Source organism: Carassius carassius, chromosome 8 (genome assembly GCF_963082965.1).
Source record: "Carassius carassius chromosome 8, fCarCar2.1, whole genome shotgun sequence".
NCBI lineage: Eukaryota > Metazoa > Chordata > Actinopteri > Cypriniformes > Cyprinidae > Carassius > Carassius carassius.
Genome location: NC_081762.1, coordinates 16,570,628 through 16,592,710, shown reverse-complemented (window position 1 = coordinate 16,592,710; position 22,083 = coordinate 16,570,628). Strand labels below are relative to the sequence as shown.

General features: G+C 36.7%; 1 protein-coding gene across 12 annotated transcripts in view; it reads right to left on the bottom strand.

Annotated features, from left to right (window-relative positions):
* The window catches only part of adgrb2 (adhesion G protein-coupled receptor B2), a 300,747-nt gene that overhangs the window by 9,756 nt on the left and 268,908 nt on the right, over positions 1 to 22,083 (bottom strand). For 6 of the 12 annotated variants that reach the window (XM_059556467.1, XM_059556462.1, XM_059556468.1 and 3 more), the window contains 7 exons: positions 20,097 to 20,268; positions 12,136 to 12,228; positions 9,377 to 9,416; positions 9,256 to 9,270; positions 6,845 to 7,590; positions 2,171 to 2,206; positions 20 to 133 (listed from right to left, as the gene is read on the bottom strand). In XM_059556467.1, coding sequence (XP_059412450.1) covers positions 20 to 133; positions 2,171 to 2,206; positions 6,845 to 7,590; positions 9,256 to 9,270; positions 9,377 to 9,416; positions 12,136 to 12,228; positions 20,097 to 20,268 — 1,216 coding nt within the window. The remainder of the gene's footprint in view (positions 1 to 19; positions 134 to 2,170; positions 2,207 to 6,844; positions 7,591 to 9,255; positions 9,271 to 9,376; positions 9,417 to 12,135; positions 12,229 to 20,096; positions 20,269 to 22,083) is intronic. The other 6 variants (XM_059556464.1, XM_059556469.1, XM_059556471.1 and 3 more) reach the window with 4 other exon arrangements.

The window sequence follows — 22,083 nt, the reverse complement described above, 5'->3', positions numbered from 1 at the left end:
CAGGTTAGAGGGGTCTTACCTTAAAGGAGGACATGGCAGGGTCCCTGTTATACCTGTCTATGGTGTGGAACTTGGTGGAGTGGTTGAGTTCATGGTAGAGCTCTGAGTGTCTTTTACGAGTGTGCATCACTTTCTGTAAGGAAGGGGAAAACAACAAAACAAACAAAAAGAAACAAAAGCAAAAATAAGAAAGGGCAGGCCAGGGAAGAGCTGGGTCAGCGGCTACTGGTGTTAAACTGCAAAACTAGGGTCACTTTGAACACGCATCCTCTTGAAGGGTGGTGTTCTGATTGAGTAGCAAAACGGATTGGTTTTGATGGGTATTAAACAATGGTAAAGCTCTCTAGTCAGTATCATTTCATACTGACAGATACTTCCACCAATTGGAGGTGTTCGGAAGCTGGCTGGGCTGTTTTGTAGTCACAGCTGGTGTTCACGCAGAGCTGACATGGAGCTCCAACCTGCGAATGTGAGCATCCATGCACTTGGGTTGATTTCTGAGAAATAATGGAATTTGTGGTTTATTTAGCTTTTTTTAATAAATGGTTACTGCATATAACCAAGAGTCATTTATTTTAGGGCTGCCAAAGTTAAATATATGAATTTATAAAATGTTTACATTTTATGGCATTTAATGTAGCACATACACCTGTTTATCTTCATTATGATCAGTGTGAATTTTGCTTGTAAAAATATGATTACTAGGACACAAAGACAACAATCCAGCCTGACCACAAAAATAGTGCTACAAATGCCAAACCAGCAAACATATCATGGTTGTAAGACTGACTGCTTTTTTTCCTCACCAAAGCAATACCTATTTTGGTTAAATGTTATTTAATTTTTGTTTTAAAGAGGAATTTAATGAATTAAAACTACATGCACTAAAATATTATGCATTTACAGGGATATTTCAGCTAATTAACTTTTCGAAATGAATCCTTGTGACAAAAACAAATGATTATCTAAATCATTTAAAATTATATTAATCTATAGTCAACCTCAATTGTTTATCAGGACAGGAGGGAGATCTCATGCAGCACTGACTAGGATGGAAAAGGTTATGAAGCTCTAAAAGCATCTGAATGCGTTAGTAACCAGACATACCTCTGTTTGAGAAGAAGCCTCCATACTGGAGAGCAAATATCCAGTCATAACTTAGGCTTTCAAATATAATTGAAGAGCAGCTTGTTTAAAAGCACACTAGTGTGTTCTGGAGAAAATGGATTGGGATGTTTTAGACTGGAGATTTGCTGGATGCTGCCAGTTGATCATTCCATGGAGGTGCCCCCCAGGGTGCCTCAGTCATACACGTGCAGTCTCTACTCGTCTCATTATGCCGTCTATCTCTTTCACACACAATAATGCCATTCACTCAACACTTACAGAGCTCTACACTGGTTCAGTGTTTCTGCAGCCTTGATCCTTCTGTACTCAGAGAAATATCCTACTTGTGTCATTAGACAGCACACTTTGTGAAGACATATCAAATATGTCATATGGTAAACAGGGTGACCAGATTTCTAAAATGCTAAATTAATTTCTGAATTTACTGAGCATTGCTACGCAGTATTAAACCTATATTTGAACTGCAGCAATGCTGTAAATAACAATTATTCATCAACTTTACATCTATTTACTGCCAATACTGTTTAAATTAACTTTAAATCTAATGTCAAACTCATGACATTGGCCCTCCTTAACCAAGTTTGGACACCCATGGTTTAGGACAAATCATTGACTCAACTGATCTTCTACAGCTCATTCAGGACAGTACTAAACAAATAACATACCATTGTTAGAATTCCTTCTGTGTTGTTAAATTCATTAACATCTTTCATATTCCACCAGGGGGATGTAAACTTTTGAGTAGAACCACACAAATGCATATACACACTCAATTAAGTTAATGCATTTATCTCAAATGGCAATATTTGGTCACCCTATTTTTAAGCAATGCAGAAAAGCCTAAAAAAAACAAGGCATGTGAAACACTAAGCAGTTTTGCCATGGATAGGTCTGTTGCTAATACTAAATGCATGATGGGGGAAACAAGCACCAGAGCAGCAACTATCATTTGCTCCTGTATGAATCCATTGAGAAAAAATCTCTAGATAATGTTGGACAGAAGCACAAACAATTCTGAGGATAGATGGGGATGGGGTCTTACCTCAAAGTCCAGCTCAGAGTACCGTACTCTTTTCCTCTGGGGGAAGGGGGAGGGGGAGAGAAGACACCATCAATCACAACTGCACATCTTTCAGCCCCTAAGTAAACTGGCGCCCATGACGCAATTGCCTCATGCAGGTGCAGTGAGCATATAATACCCCTCAGTGGACTGAACTGCTTTTCCAGTGGCTGTTTTATGTTTGGATTGAAACCGAACTGCACCGTAAACACAGAAAGGTATATTTGCCTTCAACAACAAATGGTGGGCATCTTACAGCATAAGAAAAGTGCAAAAGTGTCTATGTAAAAATAAAAAATAAAAAAGTAAAATACATTAATGTGTACTTTTCAAATCATACCTGAAACTGGTTTAATCTACTACAGTATATTAAATGACATAATTTTTTAGGATATTTAACTAGCATCTTTATGTAGATCACAGAAAATTTCAAACAGGCCAGATTGGGCCACTGTTTGGATAGGCCTTGGATAAGATTCTCCTGCATAAAACAGCATAAGTTATGATGATATGAGCCTTTGATGTAACAAATAAATAAATAAAGACTCTGTCTGCATATAATGTAAACAGCAGAAGCGGTGGTATGTTTAGAAAATGGCATAATATTTTATAAATGTCTCAAGTCTGTAAACATCTCTAGTCCTCTGTAAACACCAAAACCACTTGCTCGATAGGAACTTGCTTAGTTTTGACAAAATTTGTTTGTACTGCTGCAGTTTGCACAGTAGTATGCAGGGTCTCAAATTAACTTAATACTCCACTTGGTCCAACAGGCCGTAAATGTTTGTTATAGGCACATGAATCTTTATTTTCATTACTTTTTTATATTAAAGAACAACTTAACAGATTGTCAACCGGCTTTGTGTTTTTACCGTGTTGGTAGAATAAATGAACAATGTGTAGGTTACTATTTCTGCATATGTTACCTGCACATAGTTTCTTTTCCCTATTTCAAAGGTAAAAACCTGATTGAAAATCCTTTATGAACATATATTTGTCCTTGAAAATGGGATTACTTAGCTACCTTTTCTGACCATATTAATGACCTAATATTGCATTGTCATTGTCACTACAGCAAAATCAGCCAATCTGTATCTCAATGACATGACAACTGTCACAAAAATGTGAAGACCTATTGTGGTAAGGACTTTTTCCACACATTTCCATTTTTTTGGCAACAGAAAATAATTTCTGATCTAATATATTAATTCTATAATATATAAACGTCTAAAGTCTGAAGACATTAAAATCATAACAATTTATAGAATATATGCATTTAAGGCTGAATGGCTCCGCAAGGATAAGAGTAACATACTGAAACTAAACAGGTCTAATATGTTTCTTGGCAATAACTTTTGACACTTAAGAGTATATATATATTTACTTTAGCACTGTAGCTTTGTATTGTAGTGTCAATTAATATGCACCTCCAAAGGGTTTCCTATCCTGTAAATCAATCTAAAAAGCAAAGAGAATATGTTAATTTCCTGTTGTATTTGAAGCTTAAAATTTCATATAAGAGACAGTCTATAATAAATATAGTTTAAATTCTTCGGAACACTCTAACAAATACAGTTAACCAATAGTGTCAGTACACATTGTGGTGATTTGTCACAAGCTCAGACACACAGAACACAAATCAGTTAAGACCTGGGCCTATGTTACTATGCCACTCACAAAGGGAGGATGATCACAATGTTTACTTTGTTTAAAGTGTGAGAAGTTAGTTGTTGGCAAAGGTACTTCAGGTGTCACTGGGTGAGAGAGGTGAGAGTAAGCCAAGGCACTACAGACCCCACCAGGGTTCAAGCCCTATAAAATATCAATACTTAGGTACCTTTCCCTTAGTGGTCCAACTTTATGACACCAAACTTGAGTCAGTGAGTTATTTAGAAGAAAAGTGAAGTTAAAAAACTGGTAAAATGCCGCCTTTCCAACATGATGACTGATATGAAAGTAATATACTAAATGGTGTATACTCTAATAACCTGTGGATGCATTTACAGGCACTTATGAGTAAGTGTGTGAGACACAGAGAGATGGAGAATGAATGAGAAACAGAAACATTGTATTTTATAGGTGGTCATCTTAAAGCATTAATTAGATTTTTAAAGTCAACATGAAATTAATATTTTGCTTCCATAATATGATTAATTTCAGAGTGAATGAGGTATTCAAGGGTGAACAAAAATAAATAATAATTTTCTTCAATAAAGGGAAATACAAGATGATCAATTAGCATGTAAAGAACTTTGGATGTACAATACACAATAAAGCACTATATAAAATGCATTGTTCATTCATTAATTTGGTCCCAAACTAACTAGGCCTTATAAAAAAAGATGAATGTATGGAATATTTTAATCTGCCTTACTTATACCCCTTTTGTTGTATTATTATTAGTAGTATATTTTATACTTTTGTGTGTGTGTGTGTGTGTGTGTGTGATTTATTTGATAAAAAGGATTGCTAGAAAACATTAAATCACAAATCACTGTTTAAAATGGAAGAAAAAAGTTTTCAATTAGTTTGACTTCCTGAGACCACGCTTAAGCACCTCTGCTTGTTGATCATTTGAAGTTTCATACCCCATTTTGTTTGGTAAGAAGAGCTGAAAAAATAAAAACTACACATTTTATGTTGACTTTAAGTTTGACAACTGACTTTAGTTAGAAATTCATGCCCCAGCCCCAAGAACTATGTGTAGGAGACAGAGGGAAGGATTTGTGTCCGTTAATGAAGGAGTGCAGGCTCTGTCAGGCACTTCTCTGGCTGTTTCTCTCTCACCATCTGCTGTTTCTCCTTGTGGGGCTGTAGTGTAATTATAGAGAGAAGAGCAACTGCACACACACACACACACATATACACACACCGATGCAGTCACTAAGTTGTGTAACATCATGTTGACAGGGGACTCTGGGTATAGAAGGCACACCTGAATGCATTCTTGTGACAGACTGATGTGAAAGTTGCTAGATGATCAGTATGTATGGTGTCTCAGGGACTACAGATGATGTAGTGTCATCCGGCCCCAGAAATGATAGGAGACATTAGTAATAAGATAATTCAGCCTCTGTATTTCTAGCTTGTAACACCTTTAAAGGGGTCATATGACGTTGCTAAAAATAACGAATTTATAACATGTTTATGCGGTTTATTCTTTTTCACATACTGTACATTACTGTTGCTCCTCTATGCCCCGCCTTACTGAAACGCAGTTTGATTTTCACAAAGCTCATCGCTTTGAAAAGCGAGTTGTATGCTGATTGGCCAGCTATCCAGTGTGTTGTGATTGGCCGAATGCCTCAAGCGGAAATGTTATGCCCCTTACTATACTGTGATGCCGTGTCCTGGTGTGACGAGACAAAAATGATAAAACCCAATACGAAGGAGGCATTTGTTGCATCCAGTGGGGAAATAATAATGATCATAATGACTTATACTGTCTTTTTACAAGTTGCGTTGCATACTGTGCTGCTTAAACATAAAACCATGTCTGCATTTGTGATCCGAGAAACGACAAACAACAAGTGATATTCTACACTGCACAAAACTCACGATTGAATCATCAGTGGCAAATTATTTCAAAATGAAAAACATACTTATAGACTGTGAGTCAGAAGTGACAGACTGTCCTTGCAAATTTGGAATTGCCCCACTTTATAGAAACAACCTTTCTACACAGCCTTCCCAGGTTCAGAAAACAGTCCCCTGTAAAATGCACTGCACAAATCTGAATATTTGGGTTGAACTGTTCTAGAGCAGTGTTGTAAAAACAACTTACCCACTGATTTCCAGTTGTGTCCTCTTTTGGAAGAACAAACAAAGTAGTTTCACTTTCACAATGAAACACAGTGTCTCCGCGACATGGCGGCGGCGCCAGTAACAACGATACTACAGCAAGAATCAAAGTTATGCCTTCTTTCTTTGCATGAACATTTGGGCGGTGCCATGCAAATCTTCCCACATAGTGACGTAGACATGTGGGAGCATGTTGAAATGAGGCGTTTTAGGAGGGCATGGACGAGTCTAAACTTATATAATGAACATCTCTTTGAGTTTGAGACTTTGGTCTTTGCAACTTTAGGGATCTCATCTATACATGAACAGCTTGTAACACTCCAAAGAGGAAGGAAAACTTGCAATTGCATCATATGACCCCTTTAAAGTATTCACTTCCATGCTATTCCAAACCTGACTTACAGTATGTTCTTCAGCTGAACACAAAATATGTTATTTTGGAAAGCAAATGGGGTCTAGTGTTGTTTTGGACCCCAGTGACTTCAAAAGATCCTCTTTTGTGTTTCACAGAGGAAAGTCACACATGTTGGGAATGACGTGAATGATGACAATTTTTATTTTGAGAGATCTAGTAAAAAACTGTTTGTTACTAGGTTAGGAATGTACACTTTGTGTGTTTGGGTTGGTGTGTTTCTCAATCACTGCATTCATCCTAGTTTTTTTCTAACTGACATTTACCTGACATAATGATACTTTGTGATATGTGGTCCCCAGTACCCTTTTCTTGGCAAGAATGCTAAGAGATTACAACACAATTGTGCTCCTAGGTTGTACACCAAAACTGCAAACTGCAGGTGGTGTCCGTGATGCTTCTAGATTTTAAAAGAATGAACCCCTTCTTTAACCCTTACTTACTTCCAAAGATCCAGCCAAGAGGCTGGTGTTGGTGCTGCCCAGGTTGCGGGGAAGGGTTCTGGTGCGCTCCACTGTCCCTGAGGTGAGGATCTGCCGGACAGAGGGACGATTCTGCTTGACCTGCATGGTGTGGGTGTTGGTGTGGGAATGCGTGTGCCCGGTGTGGGCTGGCAACTGTTTGAGTGTGCCATAGGAGCGGTTTAGGTTCATGCTTATGTGGTCCACAGTTGCAAAGTCTGCAGGGTATGCCTCACTCTCTGCTGGATGCAGAGTCATGGGTGATGGGGGTGGAGGAAAGGGAGGGTCATCTACTGTAATGTTCAGGGGCTTCCCCTCATCCTGGTTTGGAGGAGGGGGCTTGAGACTGACTGTCCGACGTGGCAACACCATGTAGTCCCCTTCCCCACCAACACCACCAGCTGAATCCTGGGTGGAAGAAGGGTTTGGTCGGGGCCAACCCAGCCCGCTCTCAGTGCACAGGTAGATGGGTCCAGATCGTTGATGCTGACCTTGCTGCTCCACATTAACCTCCTTCTTTAGTGGCTGCTCGCTTAGCTCATTCAACGGACCCAAAGGAGGTACCTGCACCAGGAGATTAGGAGGTGGGATGTTCCCAGGCAGGCTGCTGAAATTAACGCCTTCCTGGTGAGCTGACAACTTTGGGTCATCCTCGTCGTCCAGGGAGATGCGGGATAGAGTGCCAGTTATGGTAGCAGGGTTACAGGTGTTTACCTCCTTAAAAATGACTGAGGTAGAAAGGAGAAAGTAAGAGAGAAAGATAACAGATAGACAGAAGTGGGGAGGAAGAAAAGAGACAGAAACAGAGGTCGAGTGCACATGATCACACAGATGGACAGTGAGGCAAATAACCAAGAGAGAAATAGATCATAACAAATTTGGATGCCAAAACAATACATGACAGAAAAGGAAAGGGGTGGGATGGAAGATGGTTACAAAGCAGTTCCCAAAGGTACAGAGCCCAGATGTTTTGGAGAGAGGTTGAAGCAGTGACAATAAGCAAGGTTGATTTGAGTGGGTGCAGAGAGAATGTGATCGGTGGAGGGAATGATGGGAAAAGAGACAAAAGAAAATGAGCTCAGTACAGTGCGTGGAAATGGAGTGTGTCAGTGCACAGGTCAAAAGAGCAGGTTAAGGTAAGGCAATGAGGGCAGGAAAGGACAAACATTTTCAGGCAGGTGAATTATTATCCAGGAATCTTGGCATGCAGAAGTTGGATGGTTGCAAAGGTTGGTGCCCCAGAGGTGTTACAGTAGGAGTTCACTTGAATTAGGTAGGGTTAGGAAGGAAAGCCATGCACAAATCAGCTCCTCTAAGGGAAAAACCATGAGCCGTAATGGCCTACCGGTTTTATACGTCATTAATAAGGTCACATTTAACAGCCAACACAACTCAGTACAAAATGTGGAAGAAAAGAAATTAATACAAAACAAGTGCATATATTTAAAATAACATATAAAATAAGATAAAAAGGAACCTTCCTTTGATTTTGTCTTAATTTGAATTGTATAAGGTTGATATTACAGCAACGGTAGTTTATAATCCACAAAACTTTTTATTTTCTTCCCTAAACCTATACATTTCAGGTTACAGACAAAGATAAGTTTGGATGTTAATAAACCTGCCATGCCAACACTGCAGCACAGCCTTTTTCATTATGAAGTGAAACTAGTAGCATGATCAAGTTGGTTGAGTGTTAAAACTAAACCTGCCAATTACGGTTCTTGGAACTTGACATTCCAAGGCTGAAATTGAAAGGATTGTTCACCCAGAAATGAAAATTCTCTCATTATAACTCACTTCCATGTCATTTCAAACCCTTAAGACCATTCAACGTTCATCGAAACACACATTATGATATTTTCGACAGAAATCCAAGAGCTTTCTGGCCCTGCATAGACAGCAACGCTACTACCAAGTTAAAGGCACAGAAAGGTAGTAAGGACATCGTTAAAATAATCTAAGTGACATAATCGATTCAACTGTAATTTTACAAAGCTACGAAAACACTTTTTGTGCACAAAGAAAAAAAAAAAAATTATTCAACAATTCTTCTGTCACATGGACTAATTTAATGATGTCATTAACTATGTTTATGGGCCTGGGAACATTTCTGTAATATTGCTGTCTATTCAGGGTCAGAAAGCTCTTGGCTTTCATCAAAAGAGTCCTTATTTGTGAACAAAGATCTTACGGGTTTGGAATGACATGAGGTTGAGTAATTAATGACATAATTTTCATTTTTGGGTGAACAATCCAATTAAGGCTCTAGCATCCCAAAATATATAAGGATATGACAATCAATTTGTTTATGCAAAACAATAAAATGCTGTAGTCTAACTAACACAAATGACACACAGACAGAAATGTTCTAACTTAAGAGTGAGACTTACATGGATGTCCTCTTTCTGCAAGTTAAGGGGAAACAATGATGTGCAGGGTTAAGTGCAAGAATTAGAAAGCAAAGAGGACAGCGGTAATGAAAGAAAAAACGGAGGTCCCAGAAGTACTTACCTGTTTGACACGCTAAGTCCACATCTTTTTCAAAGTCCGTCTGCGTAAGTGAATATAGGACAGAGAAGAGATAACTTCAGCTTGTTACAAAAAGAATGCTGCCCACAAGTGAACAAAACTTACTGAGACCCATTCTTAATCAATTACTTTTGGGTCATACAATTTATGTATGATGAAGGGTGGAGCTATCTGTTACAGGCAGTATGTGGTGTTTAAAGAGTCCATCAAAAATAAACAAATTGTTAATTTTAGCAATCATCCCGCTGTGTTTCGACAAAGTACTAGTCTAATGCAACACATCTGCAACACCTCTACAGTAAATAGCAGATCCCTTGGCACCAGCACTAATTACAATGAACCAAAGTGAACATAAATTAGCATACCACAGTCTGACACAGCTGGGCTTGACTTTCCAAAAAACAAAAAACAAACCTGATATTATTTTCATGAGGGGAGGACTCTTAAAAAAAAAAGTACAATACAATGGACACAAACTAACTGAGTTCCTCAGGGTAAACCAAAAATGTCCATCCCAGAGCAGCTCAACTCCAGGCCCTCATTGAAATGCAGCGTTGGCTATTGCTGCCAAAAGAATTTACTCTCAAAGTAGTTCAAAACAAAGCTTTAGTCAGGGCTTTACTCTATGGTACAATTTTAGAACGTCCTAGTGAGGGCAACCTGTTTGTATACCTATGCATGTTGAAGTAAAAAAAAAAGGCACGAGACAAGAAAAGAGACTTGTGACTATGCAAAACTTGTACTGCACAGCCATGGAATCTAAGCAGTTACTTTGCATTAAATAACTTGTTGACAGCCAACCACTTCTCTAATAAGCTGGCTAAAATGCTCATTCTATGCTGTTAGCTACACTCTAAAATGGATAGCACTAACTCTAAAGCAAACACGTGCAATAAAGCACATTTCAGAGACGTACGGTCATGTGATTGTGCTCCAAGACAACGCTCTGGCTCTGGTGGAGAACGTGGGCATGGTTGTGGTTAAGCGTATGCATGTGGTTGTGGCTCAAGGTGTGGGTGTGGTTGTTGTCGACATGGTTGTGGTCGAGATTGTGAGCATGGTTGTGATTGAGAAGGTGGCTATGGTTTAGAGTCTGAGTGTGGTTCTGGTGGAGAATGTGGGTGTGGTTATGGTTATGTCCATGACTGTGATTGGCCAAGGCTAGAGGAGAGTGGGCGGGGCAGGTTTGGTGGCAGCCTTTGCAGCACCCAGGTGAATATCGGAGCGAGCCACACTGCTCCTGACTGTAGAGGCTTGGACGGTGTGGGCCCCTCTGCGGGCAAAGAGGCAGAATGGAGAGAAAGGTAGGGACAGAGAAAAAGTGAGGGGTGAGTTGAAGTGAGGAAGGCGATCGGTGCAGCAGACCTTCAGGGGCGGTGATCCCTCTCAGCCAAACTGATCCACACACACACTTGGAGAGTTTCTGCTGTAGTTACCATGGTAACATGCAAGTCTAGTCTTTGAAATCACTGCAAGGCACTGGGTAAAAGGCTTAAAAACTATATGAAAATACCCAATAAGGTTATAAGTGCAAAGTATTTTCCTAACATTCTTGACTGCTTTTTATTATTGGATATAATTACTGTTAATTCTATTCACAACTAACTGACCTTTCAAAAAAAAAAAATCTCAGGTGTCCACAGATTGTGTCTGTGAAGTTGTAGCTCAAAATACCCCACAGATCATTTATTATATCATTTTGAAAATGCCTATTTTGAGTGGAAACAGAAACTCACTGTTTTCATGCATGTGTCTAAAAGCAAATGAGCTGCTGCTCATAATAGGGCTGTGCCTTTACAGCTCGTTCCTCAAATGTTCTGCTAAAAACATCTTTCTGGTTTTGATTATCAGGTCTATTGCACAGAAATCATGTGTTTTAAAGCCATATCAGTTTAAACATCTGATAAACTTTTTTTTTAAGGGCACACGCACAGAAAGCGGCTGTCACACAGCTTGTGAGTACTAAACTAAGTTCTCTTTCATGTCTTATTGCACGTAAACTGTCAAATACATATAAGTTGCAAAAACACAGTCGGTTATGCCTATGAAGATAAACAGCTGGGAAAGGAATAACATATTTATATTTGATCTGTGTATTAAGTGACAGCAACATAATATACAGTACTATCCTGCTGTCTACGTTGTTAATATGATCCAAAAAATAAAAAGAAACAAAAAAACTGAACTGAAAACTTCTATATAACTTCTATATTCTATATAACTTTGACATAAAGTACTTTTTATACTATATTTTTATACGTGAAGATAAACATGGCAGATTGTGTGCTGCTCACACGTCGTAGGTGTGGCTTGTAAAATGTGACGTCACATTTTACAGATTCTGCGAACAGCTTGCTTTGAGACACTGCTTATGATTTATGGGGATTAAAAAAGGAGCAGGTGGATTTTTATGATTATAGGGTGGTTGTGTACACACACTGCCAACACACATTATGTACCAACAACAAGTAAAAGTTGATTTTGCATAATCGGTCCCCTTTAAGTCTCTAACTGAATACAGATCACATAACTTTCACCTAATACTAGAAATTGCCCAAAATGGCTTTCCCAAATGAAACAAGCTTTAACTAGCAACCTTCTCTAGAATAGTCACCTGCTCCGATTTACAAAACAAATCCAATTTGAAACACAGTCAATCAGTACCCCGTGATGTTTAAAAGTGGAGAAGCCGACCCTCTGAGAGTCCCATGTGAGATGAGATGGAATGGAATGCTATTCACCATGATCTGCACCTGGCCGTTCTTGCAGGAGTCCGGAGAGTTTTCACTGTCATCTTTGCACCCACCCATCCTGCAGCGCACTGCGTCCTGTACCTGAGGTGGGAAGACATGGAATACAACCAGAGTGACTCGCAGAGATCGTAAATTAAATCTAAAAACCATGGAATAATAATATAAAGCAAACAAACAAATACGACATCATCATTATTTCAAGCCTTTCTAGGGCTGTTAGCAGAATATGGTTGCCAGTCCTGTTTCTGTTCATTCACAGCTCAGGTACAGAGGTGTCAAGTAACGAAGTACAAATACTTCGTTACATTACTTAAGTAGAAATTTGGGGTATCTATACTTTACTTGAGTAATTATTTTTCAGCCGACTTTTTACTTCTACTCCTTACATTTTCACGCAACTATCTGTACTTTCTACTCCTTACATTTTAAAAATAGCTTCGTTACTGCTATTTCATTTCGGCTTGTTTTCATCCCGGCTTGTCATCATTCAAAAAAAAAAAAAAAAACCTATCCAGATAAATCGCGCCATCCGGATGGAGTGAATTGGATTGTGGTTGGATGAGAAGTATAAACATATACCATTCCGACACCCTATTGGTTTGTACGCGATCCATCGCACCTGCACATGACACAAATCACATCACACTCCAGCCAGGACATAGCCAATGTTGGGTTCTTTTATCAAAAATATATATTTCTTAAAAGTTCTTAAAATTATTGGCAAACTGATATTTCCTTCTGACACACTACAGCAAAAGATATAAATAAATGGCTTAAAACCCTTTTTTTGGGGTGAAAATACTAATGTGCCTAAGACTTTTGCACAGTACTGTACTTTACAAACAACATTGTTGCTACTTATAAAGAATGACCATACAGTAATTCACAGAAGTGATTAAAGACAGTGACAGAGAGCACTCATCTTAACTAAATATCAGAGAGATTGACAGGGCTACAGTAGAAACATTATGTGTGGTTTTGTATTAAATAATGACCCAGATTGTGAAATACGTGAAATACATTTATTAGCCTTAGATTAAGGGAAGCATAACTTGAGAAATGAGAGCATCCAAGGAGCGTGGGAAAGCTATGGATTTATTTTAAATATTTGTAATGTTCTTTAATGTTATCCATAGATTTTTTGTGTTTATTTTTTTTAAGTATCGGTTCAGGCACCGTTTAGGCGCCGGTACCATTATAAAAATATCGAAAAGGCACTGGACCCTACTTAAAAGTTATTATTTCTCACTGGCTCATTTACCAAATGGGTGCTTTCTCTTCGTCCTCCGCAAATTAAGCTACTGTAGGTAGTTTGATGGAGAGACATTATCGTTTGCGATTGACAATGTTGTGATATCTAGGCTATACCAACTTTGTAAGACGTTACCCCCCCCACACACACACACTGGACATAGCAGACGTATGTAGCAAATACAGGAAGTTATCAATCAAGAAGGTATCAGGATTATGAGTTATTTTTCATTTTTAGTTTTTGATTAAACACTTGGATTAATCATTCATTTTGACAGCACTATAACATTTATTGTAAATAGACAACCATACAAGAGTAATTGTTACTAAGCCTGCACCAATATTCTTGTCCATTGCTCTCGCAGATTCCTGCAGCTAAACTTGGATGTACATTTACATTCCATTAAAGGTTATTGATGACATGCCTCTGAAGTTTGACTTTTTGCACCATTACAATACTTATAGGCAACTAGTCATCATATCTCAAGTCCTTTAATGTATTTGCATTGTACTCAAGTGCATTCATTTTCAATGGGCATATATGCGGCTGAAACAGGTAGCCTAGTACATCCCAAATTTTTCAACATGAACATTTTAATATAACATTATAAAAATAAAGGCCATTATGGCCTTTAGAAAAATGTTTTTTTGAGGAGGTGGGGTAGTGCACAATAGGCCCCTGTGGCACGGCCTGAGCTTTTGTTCTCAGTGGCATTTTTTTTCCTTACATTACTTTTACTTTTATACTTTAAGTAGTTTTTTTTTACACTTTTACTTGAGTAAAAACCTTGAGTTGAGACTTCAACTTCTACAAAAGTCTTTTTAAACCCTAGTATCTATACTTCTACTTGAGTAATGAATGCCAATACGTTTGACACCACTGCTCAGGTATGAAAGAGAGCTGGACCATATTATATAACAAAAGTTACCCAATAAAATTTAAGGAGGCACAACATTTTTAAAGCGAGTACGGTTAGTATGTGCTACATGAATGGAACCATAGTTGACAGTTGTCCATCAAGCGTGTGCTTTGCTGGTGTCAATCACTAATGTTAGAGTTGTCAGCCTCTCCCGGTTTCTGAAAAATGGAAGAAAATGAGGTATTGTGTGGTCAAAGAGCAAAAACAAAAGAAGGTTCCGGCAGAGGGAATACTAAGAAAAGAAAACAGGAACGTTGTCAACACAGATCCGAGAAGATAAAGAAAGAGTGAGAGTGTCCTAAAATGCAGACTAAAACATTTTAAAATGAGTATTAAATCCTTAAAATATTTTTACTATCTTTCATTTTGGTTCTAGATTTGTTTTAATTATTATACTCAATCACCATATAACATGTACACTGTTAGTGATTCTGAAGACGGTTACATCATTATTAGAAAAAAAGAAAAGAATAGGAGGGGTGAATATCCATCCTGTGTGAATGCTAACATGAAACTAATAATGATAGCAAATATCCTAAAGACACTAGCAGCTTCTTTATACTCAAGAGAATCTATCGGTTTAATCTAGTTATTTTACTAATCTACAGAGGTTGTCTGTATGTGAGTTCTCATAAAACTTTGATATTCGTTTATATTCCTGAGTGAAAAACATTGCAGTGAGCCTGTTTGCATTTCCACAGGAGGAGTTTACATAACTGCAGACGCACCGGCTCTACAACAATAGAGAGGAAGACACTCCCTGTAATCAAAAAAAAAAAAAGACAATGTGATAGGCCGTTTCCCCTGACGACATTGTAGCCATAGCAACGGGATGCCACTTATTTGCATACAGATTTATGGCCAAAACGCCTACGGAATGACCAAGTGAAATCACAATGTTTCCTAACTGGGAAGATCAGAGCTTTTTTTTGCCAACAAAGGACATAACAGATATAACTGAGATTTTCTTAGACTGTCTGGATGCACAGCAAAGGCCCCTCTCAGTTGAATCAATCACACTAGGACAGAGCTAAATACATATATAAATTGAGAATGATTGCTCGAAAAGAGTGCAAAAATATTTCTTTATTGCACTAAATTAGCATATTATAATGATTTCTATGAAAGATCATGTAACACCGAAGACTGGAATAATGGCTGCTGGAAATTCATCTTAAATTAGATTTTAATTTTAAAATATATTAAAATAGAGAACTATAGTGATTTAAAGTATTAATAATATTTCACAATATTCCTGTTTTTAATGTATTTTGCTTGAACTCAGACATGATCTAGACAAAATCCCATCTAAAGTGTTCACTGGAGGCATATTTGAGACGTTCATTCTACAACATGTTGTACATATCCCAAGTGGTTGATCTGCCACAACCTTTACGGTTTGCAAAGGTTATGCGCTGAACAAATGACACTTTAATCTATTTGTGCCCTCCGAATATCATCAAGCATATTCTGTTGAAACACTTTATTTATTGACTGCACATTCTCTGCACTGTTTAGTAAATCCCTTCTCTTTCTATTCAACTGAGCATGAGTTATCATGCTGCAACACTATTCACCCGCCTAGACCAGAATCTATAATCAGTCTGCTCCCCTCCCCGCAACAAAATTACGATGTGCAGAAATGCTAGGCTGTTTCGCAAGACAGAGCGGGAGACAATCTCATTCTCAGAGCTTGTTTATGGATGACTGTCTGCCGAGTCAAAGCTGCAGACGTATCAGAATGACACCCGATGGCATGGCTTCTAGACTCTCTCTATCTTCATAAACGCATGAGAACAAACTATTCCCACAAACATCCTCCACTCATTTGCCTGTGCTAATCATCAATGCGGCCTTTCCATTGTTGACTCTTCCATTTCAAAGTGTACTTTGCACATCAAACTGCATCTAGCGCAAGGATCCGGTGCACAAACTACATTCCACTCTCTTGTTTTGCTGAAGCTATTAGGGATTACATCAAAGCCTTGCCAGGGATTTTCATATATTTACTAAAATAATACCAGGATTTATTTTACTCTAATCCTTCAGTTTTGCGATATTGATTTAACATATATGGCTTAGCGATTTAGAACTGATTTTTTCTCTCCCTCCTTAAACTCCAGCAGCATATTTTGATTTACTTGGTTTGTGAAAGTCAGCCAAGATTCAGTACATGCTGAAGTTGAAACTGTCACATCTTGGCTACAGACCCACAACAATGTGACTATAGTTTGATCCATCAGTTGATTTATTTATGGCCGGTCAGAGCAAACCATTATTACGTGAAAGCAGGCCATGCTATTTCAAAAAACTGATTGCATCAGTGGTCCAAGCCAAGTTTTATTTCTAAGTGGGCATTAAAATAATGGACTGAAATAAAAGTACTCCTCCAATCTCCATTTAAATACACCTCTGACTGTCCTCTAAGAGTGGCAGTATAAAAGTGAAACTTTTATTTCTAATTGTTATAAGATATATATATTGTTATGGGCAATCATATGCACATAATATTGTGATCTGAGGTTATCTAAAATAGTGTTTCTCAAACTCTTTGATGCCTTTGATGGCTCAAAGTAAAGGTATGTTTCGCTAAACATAATACATTATTTATTAGTGTAGTATTAATACTTGATTTAATAAATGTGATGATGCCCATGATCACAGACATACTTGTGTGATATGTGAGAGAAAATTAGGCCACATTCAGCATGTTTCATTAAATAATTAGTTAATTATCCATTCCACTAATTCATGCTAAAAAAAGGTCTCCTCCTCTTTTCAAATTTAAATCTGACTAAATATTTTTACACATGTATTACATGTTGAGTTTGTTACAGGTAATAAAAATGTATACACTTAAATATTGAAATTGTATTTTATTTGCTCCCTTCTCACTGTTTTTACATTAGTGGGCTCAATTTTTTTATCTCGCCTAGGGCCCCACAACCCTTCGGGCCGGCACTGAAATAGACAGCATAAACTAGCCAAACTAGACTAATTTAGTACAAATTATGAGCTTATTGACGATTTTTTAAATAATTCTTAATTTTAAATTTTTAAATTTTAATAATATATTAAGGTGTTTTTTTTATTTTTTTATTTAAATTTGCCTAGTTCCTACGTTTATGGCCCAATGACGCTACGATGAGCATTTACTAAAAATGCGGGTCAGGAAGCGGGTCGGGTACAATATTTTATTTTTATTTTTTTGCGGTCTGAGCTGCGGGCGGGTTAGTTGAAAACGTCGGTCGGCTGCGGGTTGTTCATACATTGACCTGCGCATCACTGGTTCAGATTGCCTAGTGTGAGCACACCCTAATTATTTTCCCGCATCCCGCACACAGGAGACTCTACCCGCCCATCAAGTATTGTCCCGCGCCGCACTCTATATTATATTTTGAATCTGAAGAAAGACTTATTTATTTAAATTTGCCTGGAATAAAATAATTATTTAAAAAACAATTATAAAAAAATGCTAAGGTTAATATTATTAGCCCTCTTAAGAAATGATCTGTTTGACTGGATACAGAACAAACCACTGCTGTTCAATGACTTGCCTAACTAACCTAACTTGCCCAATTAACCTTAAATAATCCTCTAAGCCTTTCAATTGCACAGTAAACTGAGGATTAGTATCTTTCAAAACAACTAGTAAAATAATATGTACTGTCATCATGGCAAAAAAAAAAAAAATAGTTTATACTGTACTAGAGAATTTTTTTTTAACATTTTCACAAAGGAGGAGAAGCTTATACAAGCTTATCAAAGTGTTTTCAAGTGTCAAGAACAACCGTGAAAAGTATTATCAAGAAGTTTGAAGAGACCCACATAGTGGAGAACAGAGGCAGGAAGCGTTTCAAGTTTTTCAAAAACTTGAAAAAGGCAACTTTTTCCTTGTGAGTGAGGACCCTGTACACAAGTTACCCACCCAAGACATTATTATTTTTTTTTTATTTATTTATTTATTTTTTTATTTAATTCGGTCCTCACAGACAATCAATCATACAAAAATAAATGAAGTTATACATAATAACCGAAAAGGTGTAGGCTGAAGCCTCTGCTTATTACGCCTACCCTTTGTACATAATTATCAATCAAATGAGCGGCACTTTTTACTAGTAGTGATTAATACAAGACACACATACATATACAAATTATATAAAGAAAAAAGAAAAAAAAAAAAAAAAAAGGAAAGAAAAATAACTTTTTAATACCCGTTAAATTAAATAATTATTAACCACCTTGTTTTTAAAAATTTTCTTGAATTTACAAAGTGAATTACACAATTTTAATTCCGTATGCAAATTATTCCATAGATTAACCCCTTTGACAGATATGCATCTATTTTTTGTATTAGTTCTTACCCTTATTTTTTTAAACATATGCATTCCTCTTATTCCATACTGACTTTCTCTTATTTCAAACAGCCTCTGGATACAGTTTGGAAGCAAATTATTATAGACTTTATACATTGTCTGTACAGTATAGAAATTTATTAATATGTGGTTTCCAACATAATTTGTGATCTATTATAACACCTAGAAATTTATTTTCATATACTCTATCTATTTCCTCATTGTTAATCCTAATTTTAACTTTATTAAAACTCTTTCGATTACCAAATATTATGAACTTTGTTTTACTTAAATTCAATGACAATCTATTATCATCAAACCATTTTTTTAAGATCATCAATTCAATTTCCACTGTATTCAGAAGCTGTTCCAAATTTTTCCCTGAACAATATAAATTAGTGTCATCAGCAAACAAAACCATTTTTAATATTTTTGACACTTCACAAATATCATTTATGTACAGTACAAACATTATGGGGCCTAACACCGAGCCCTGTGGAACACCACAAGTAACTTTCATTAAATCTGATCTAACATCATTTATTTGGACAAATTGATATCTGTCATCAAGGTAACTTTTTAACCAAAAATAGGCTTTGCCTCTTATACCATATCTTTCCAGTTTCCTCATTAATAGAGCATGATCAATAGTGTCAAAAGCTTTTTTTAAATCCAGGAACACCCCCACAGTATATTCATTATTATCCATTGAAGTGGAAATCTCTTCTACCATTTCCATCACTGCCATTGAAGTTGACCTAATTGCTCTAAAGCCATACTGATGTTCACTCAATAGTTTATGTTTGTCTATGAAGTTGTCTAGCCTACGCACAAATAGTTTTTCCAAAATTTTAGAGAACTGGGAAAGCAGAGAAATTGGTCTGTAATTGGAAAAAAGATGTCTATCACCGCTTTTAAAGATAGGAATAATTTTAGCTATTTTCATATTATTTGGAAATATACCTGTTAAAAATGATTGATTACAAATATATGTAAATGGTTTTACTATATATTCTATGATATTTTTTAATAATGACATGTCGATATCATTACAATCAGTAGATTTTTTATTCTTACAATTATTAATAATATCAAGTATTTCCATTTCATGAGTTCCCCTAATAAATATTGAATGGATATTACTAGGGATATCTACTTCATCTGGCCTTTCCTCATTTCTCTGCTCCACAATCTCTTGTGCTAACTTATAACCAACATTTACAAAATACTCATTAAATGTATTGACAATGTCATTCACTTTATTTATAATTCCTGAGTCATCATTTACAAAATAATTTGGGTATTTAAATAATTATTCACTTATTAAGAACTTTATATTTTATAATTGTGACTCTTCTTAGAATTTCTACACAGATAACTGGATCATTGATGCAACCGGGCATCATTGATGTTGCCCACTGACCTCTCGGCGCATGGCACAGTGCACTGTGATGATGACGAATCCCTGGACTGAGTCAAAGACAGCAAAGAGCACCTGGAAGAGGGTTGATCGGCGGTCTGTGATGGCCAGCACAGCTGACATCCATGTGAGTGCCAACAGAGGGAGAACCACACAAGAGCTCCATAACGACGCCCTGTGCAGAGAGAACAAAGAGCAAAATGCAGTTCATCCTCCATGCAGTGAGGTGGCGACATCACTGCACCTGGAATCATTAGCAATCAGATATTATCATGATTTGAGTTGAGTTATGGGGGTGTTGATGAGGTTTAGAAACCAGCTATGCACCACAGGCATTTAACTGAGTGTCAATACAGCGCAAATGTATAAAATACTTAAGTAGTCATTAGAGTCAGAGTAATTAGAAACCTGATATCACAGAACTAGTGACAGCTACATTTTATGTATGCAACATACATGGTATTGAAAGAGTATTACAAAGAAAGAAAAGAAAAACTGTAGCAGATTTCCAATTTACAGATAAAAAAAAGAAAAAAGAAATGTGTATATAATTATTTTAGATCGTAAGTTCAAAATAACTTTTCAAAAATTTCATGTATCCCATAAATCATTAAAATCATAATAATATTATGATAATGATATCAATATCAAATTCAGTAATGTATGTATTTTGTAATTTATTGCTGTTTTCATATTTTATTCATAGTATATTGAATTAATATACCAATTTAAAATATCAAGACTTATAAAAAATGTATATATATATTTTGCATTAAAATTTCAATTATTCTATTTTTATTTATTAATTTATTTATGCATTTATTTAAGATAGAAAGTTAAAAAATATTTTTGATGAATGAAATGCATCTTATAAATTAATAAAATCAATAATATCAAATTCAGTAGTTTATGTATTTTTCAATTTACTGTTGTTTGAAATTCAATTCATTATGTATTAAATTACTAAGATATAAGTAACACTTTTTAAAACATTTTGCATTTAAATTTCCCCCATATGTAGCAGATTTAGATTTACAAGTTTTTTGTATTTATTTACTTATTTTTCATAATTTGATGATTTTATTTAGCAGAAAACAAATTTTAAAATGGACCATTTTCATAAGGGAATGACAATGTGATCATGCAGAAGACATAATAATAGTATTACTAATAATCATTTTCTTTTTTCCTTCAATGAACAGATACAAAGTCAATCCAGTTAGGACACACTCTCAGTTTATTTGCAAAACAGGCAAATAATTGCTGTTCATAATGCTGAGCGCACATACTAACATGCCCTGATGAATTTCCAACATGTAGCTAATCCTACCGAAGTGTTTTGGTTCTGCATCACGCAAAGCCTATTTGGATAAATATCAGGTGTCAGTAGGGACTGTCCGCCTGAGCTCAGCCAAGCAAGGGCTCACCGCAGCTGGGCATCAATTTAACATCTTCACGCTGCACTGACTCAGTCTCCTGCATATGACTGCGATGGGATGGACATTAGCAATGAGACAGAGGAAGAGATTTGCTTCTATGCAAATCTTCAGTGTGATTTCTAATGCTCATGTAAGAACAATGCAGACAAGATTGAGCTGGTAAATGTGAAACAGTGTGCCCTCCCCTAACTAACTGTGGAGAAAGAGCGTGGGGTTGGGATGGAGCAGGAACACCGACATCAAAGAAAATGAGGTAATTGGTGGGATTATGTGAACATAGTCCTCCAAACTTCCTTTTGGAAGTCCTCTTTATTAATTTCTATGAATGGAAGTTGTTTTATGGCACCACATACACATGCCCCATATTTATAGTCTGATAGCGGAGACAAAAAAGCAGACAACAAGGACGAGATGAGGAACAAAAAATGACAAAGAGAAAAAGGAACAGAGAAGCGATATCATTCATTTCATTATCATTTCAATAACATGACTCCCTCCAGCAAATAGCAGAGAAGAGTCTAATTTATCCAAAGCCAAAAGAATCAGAGGTG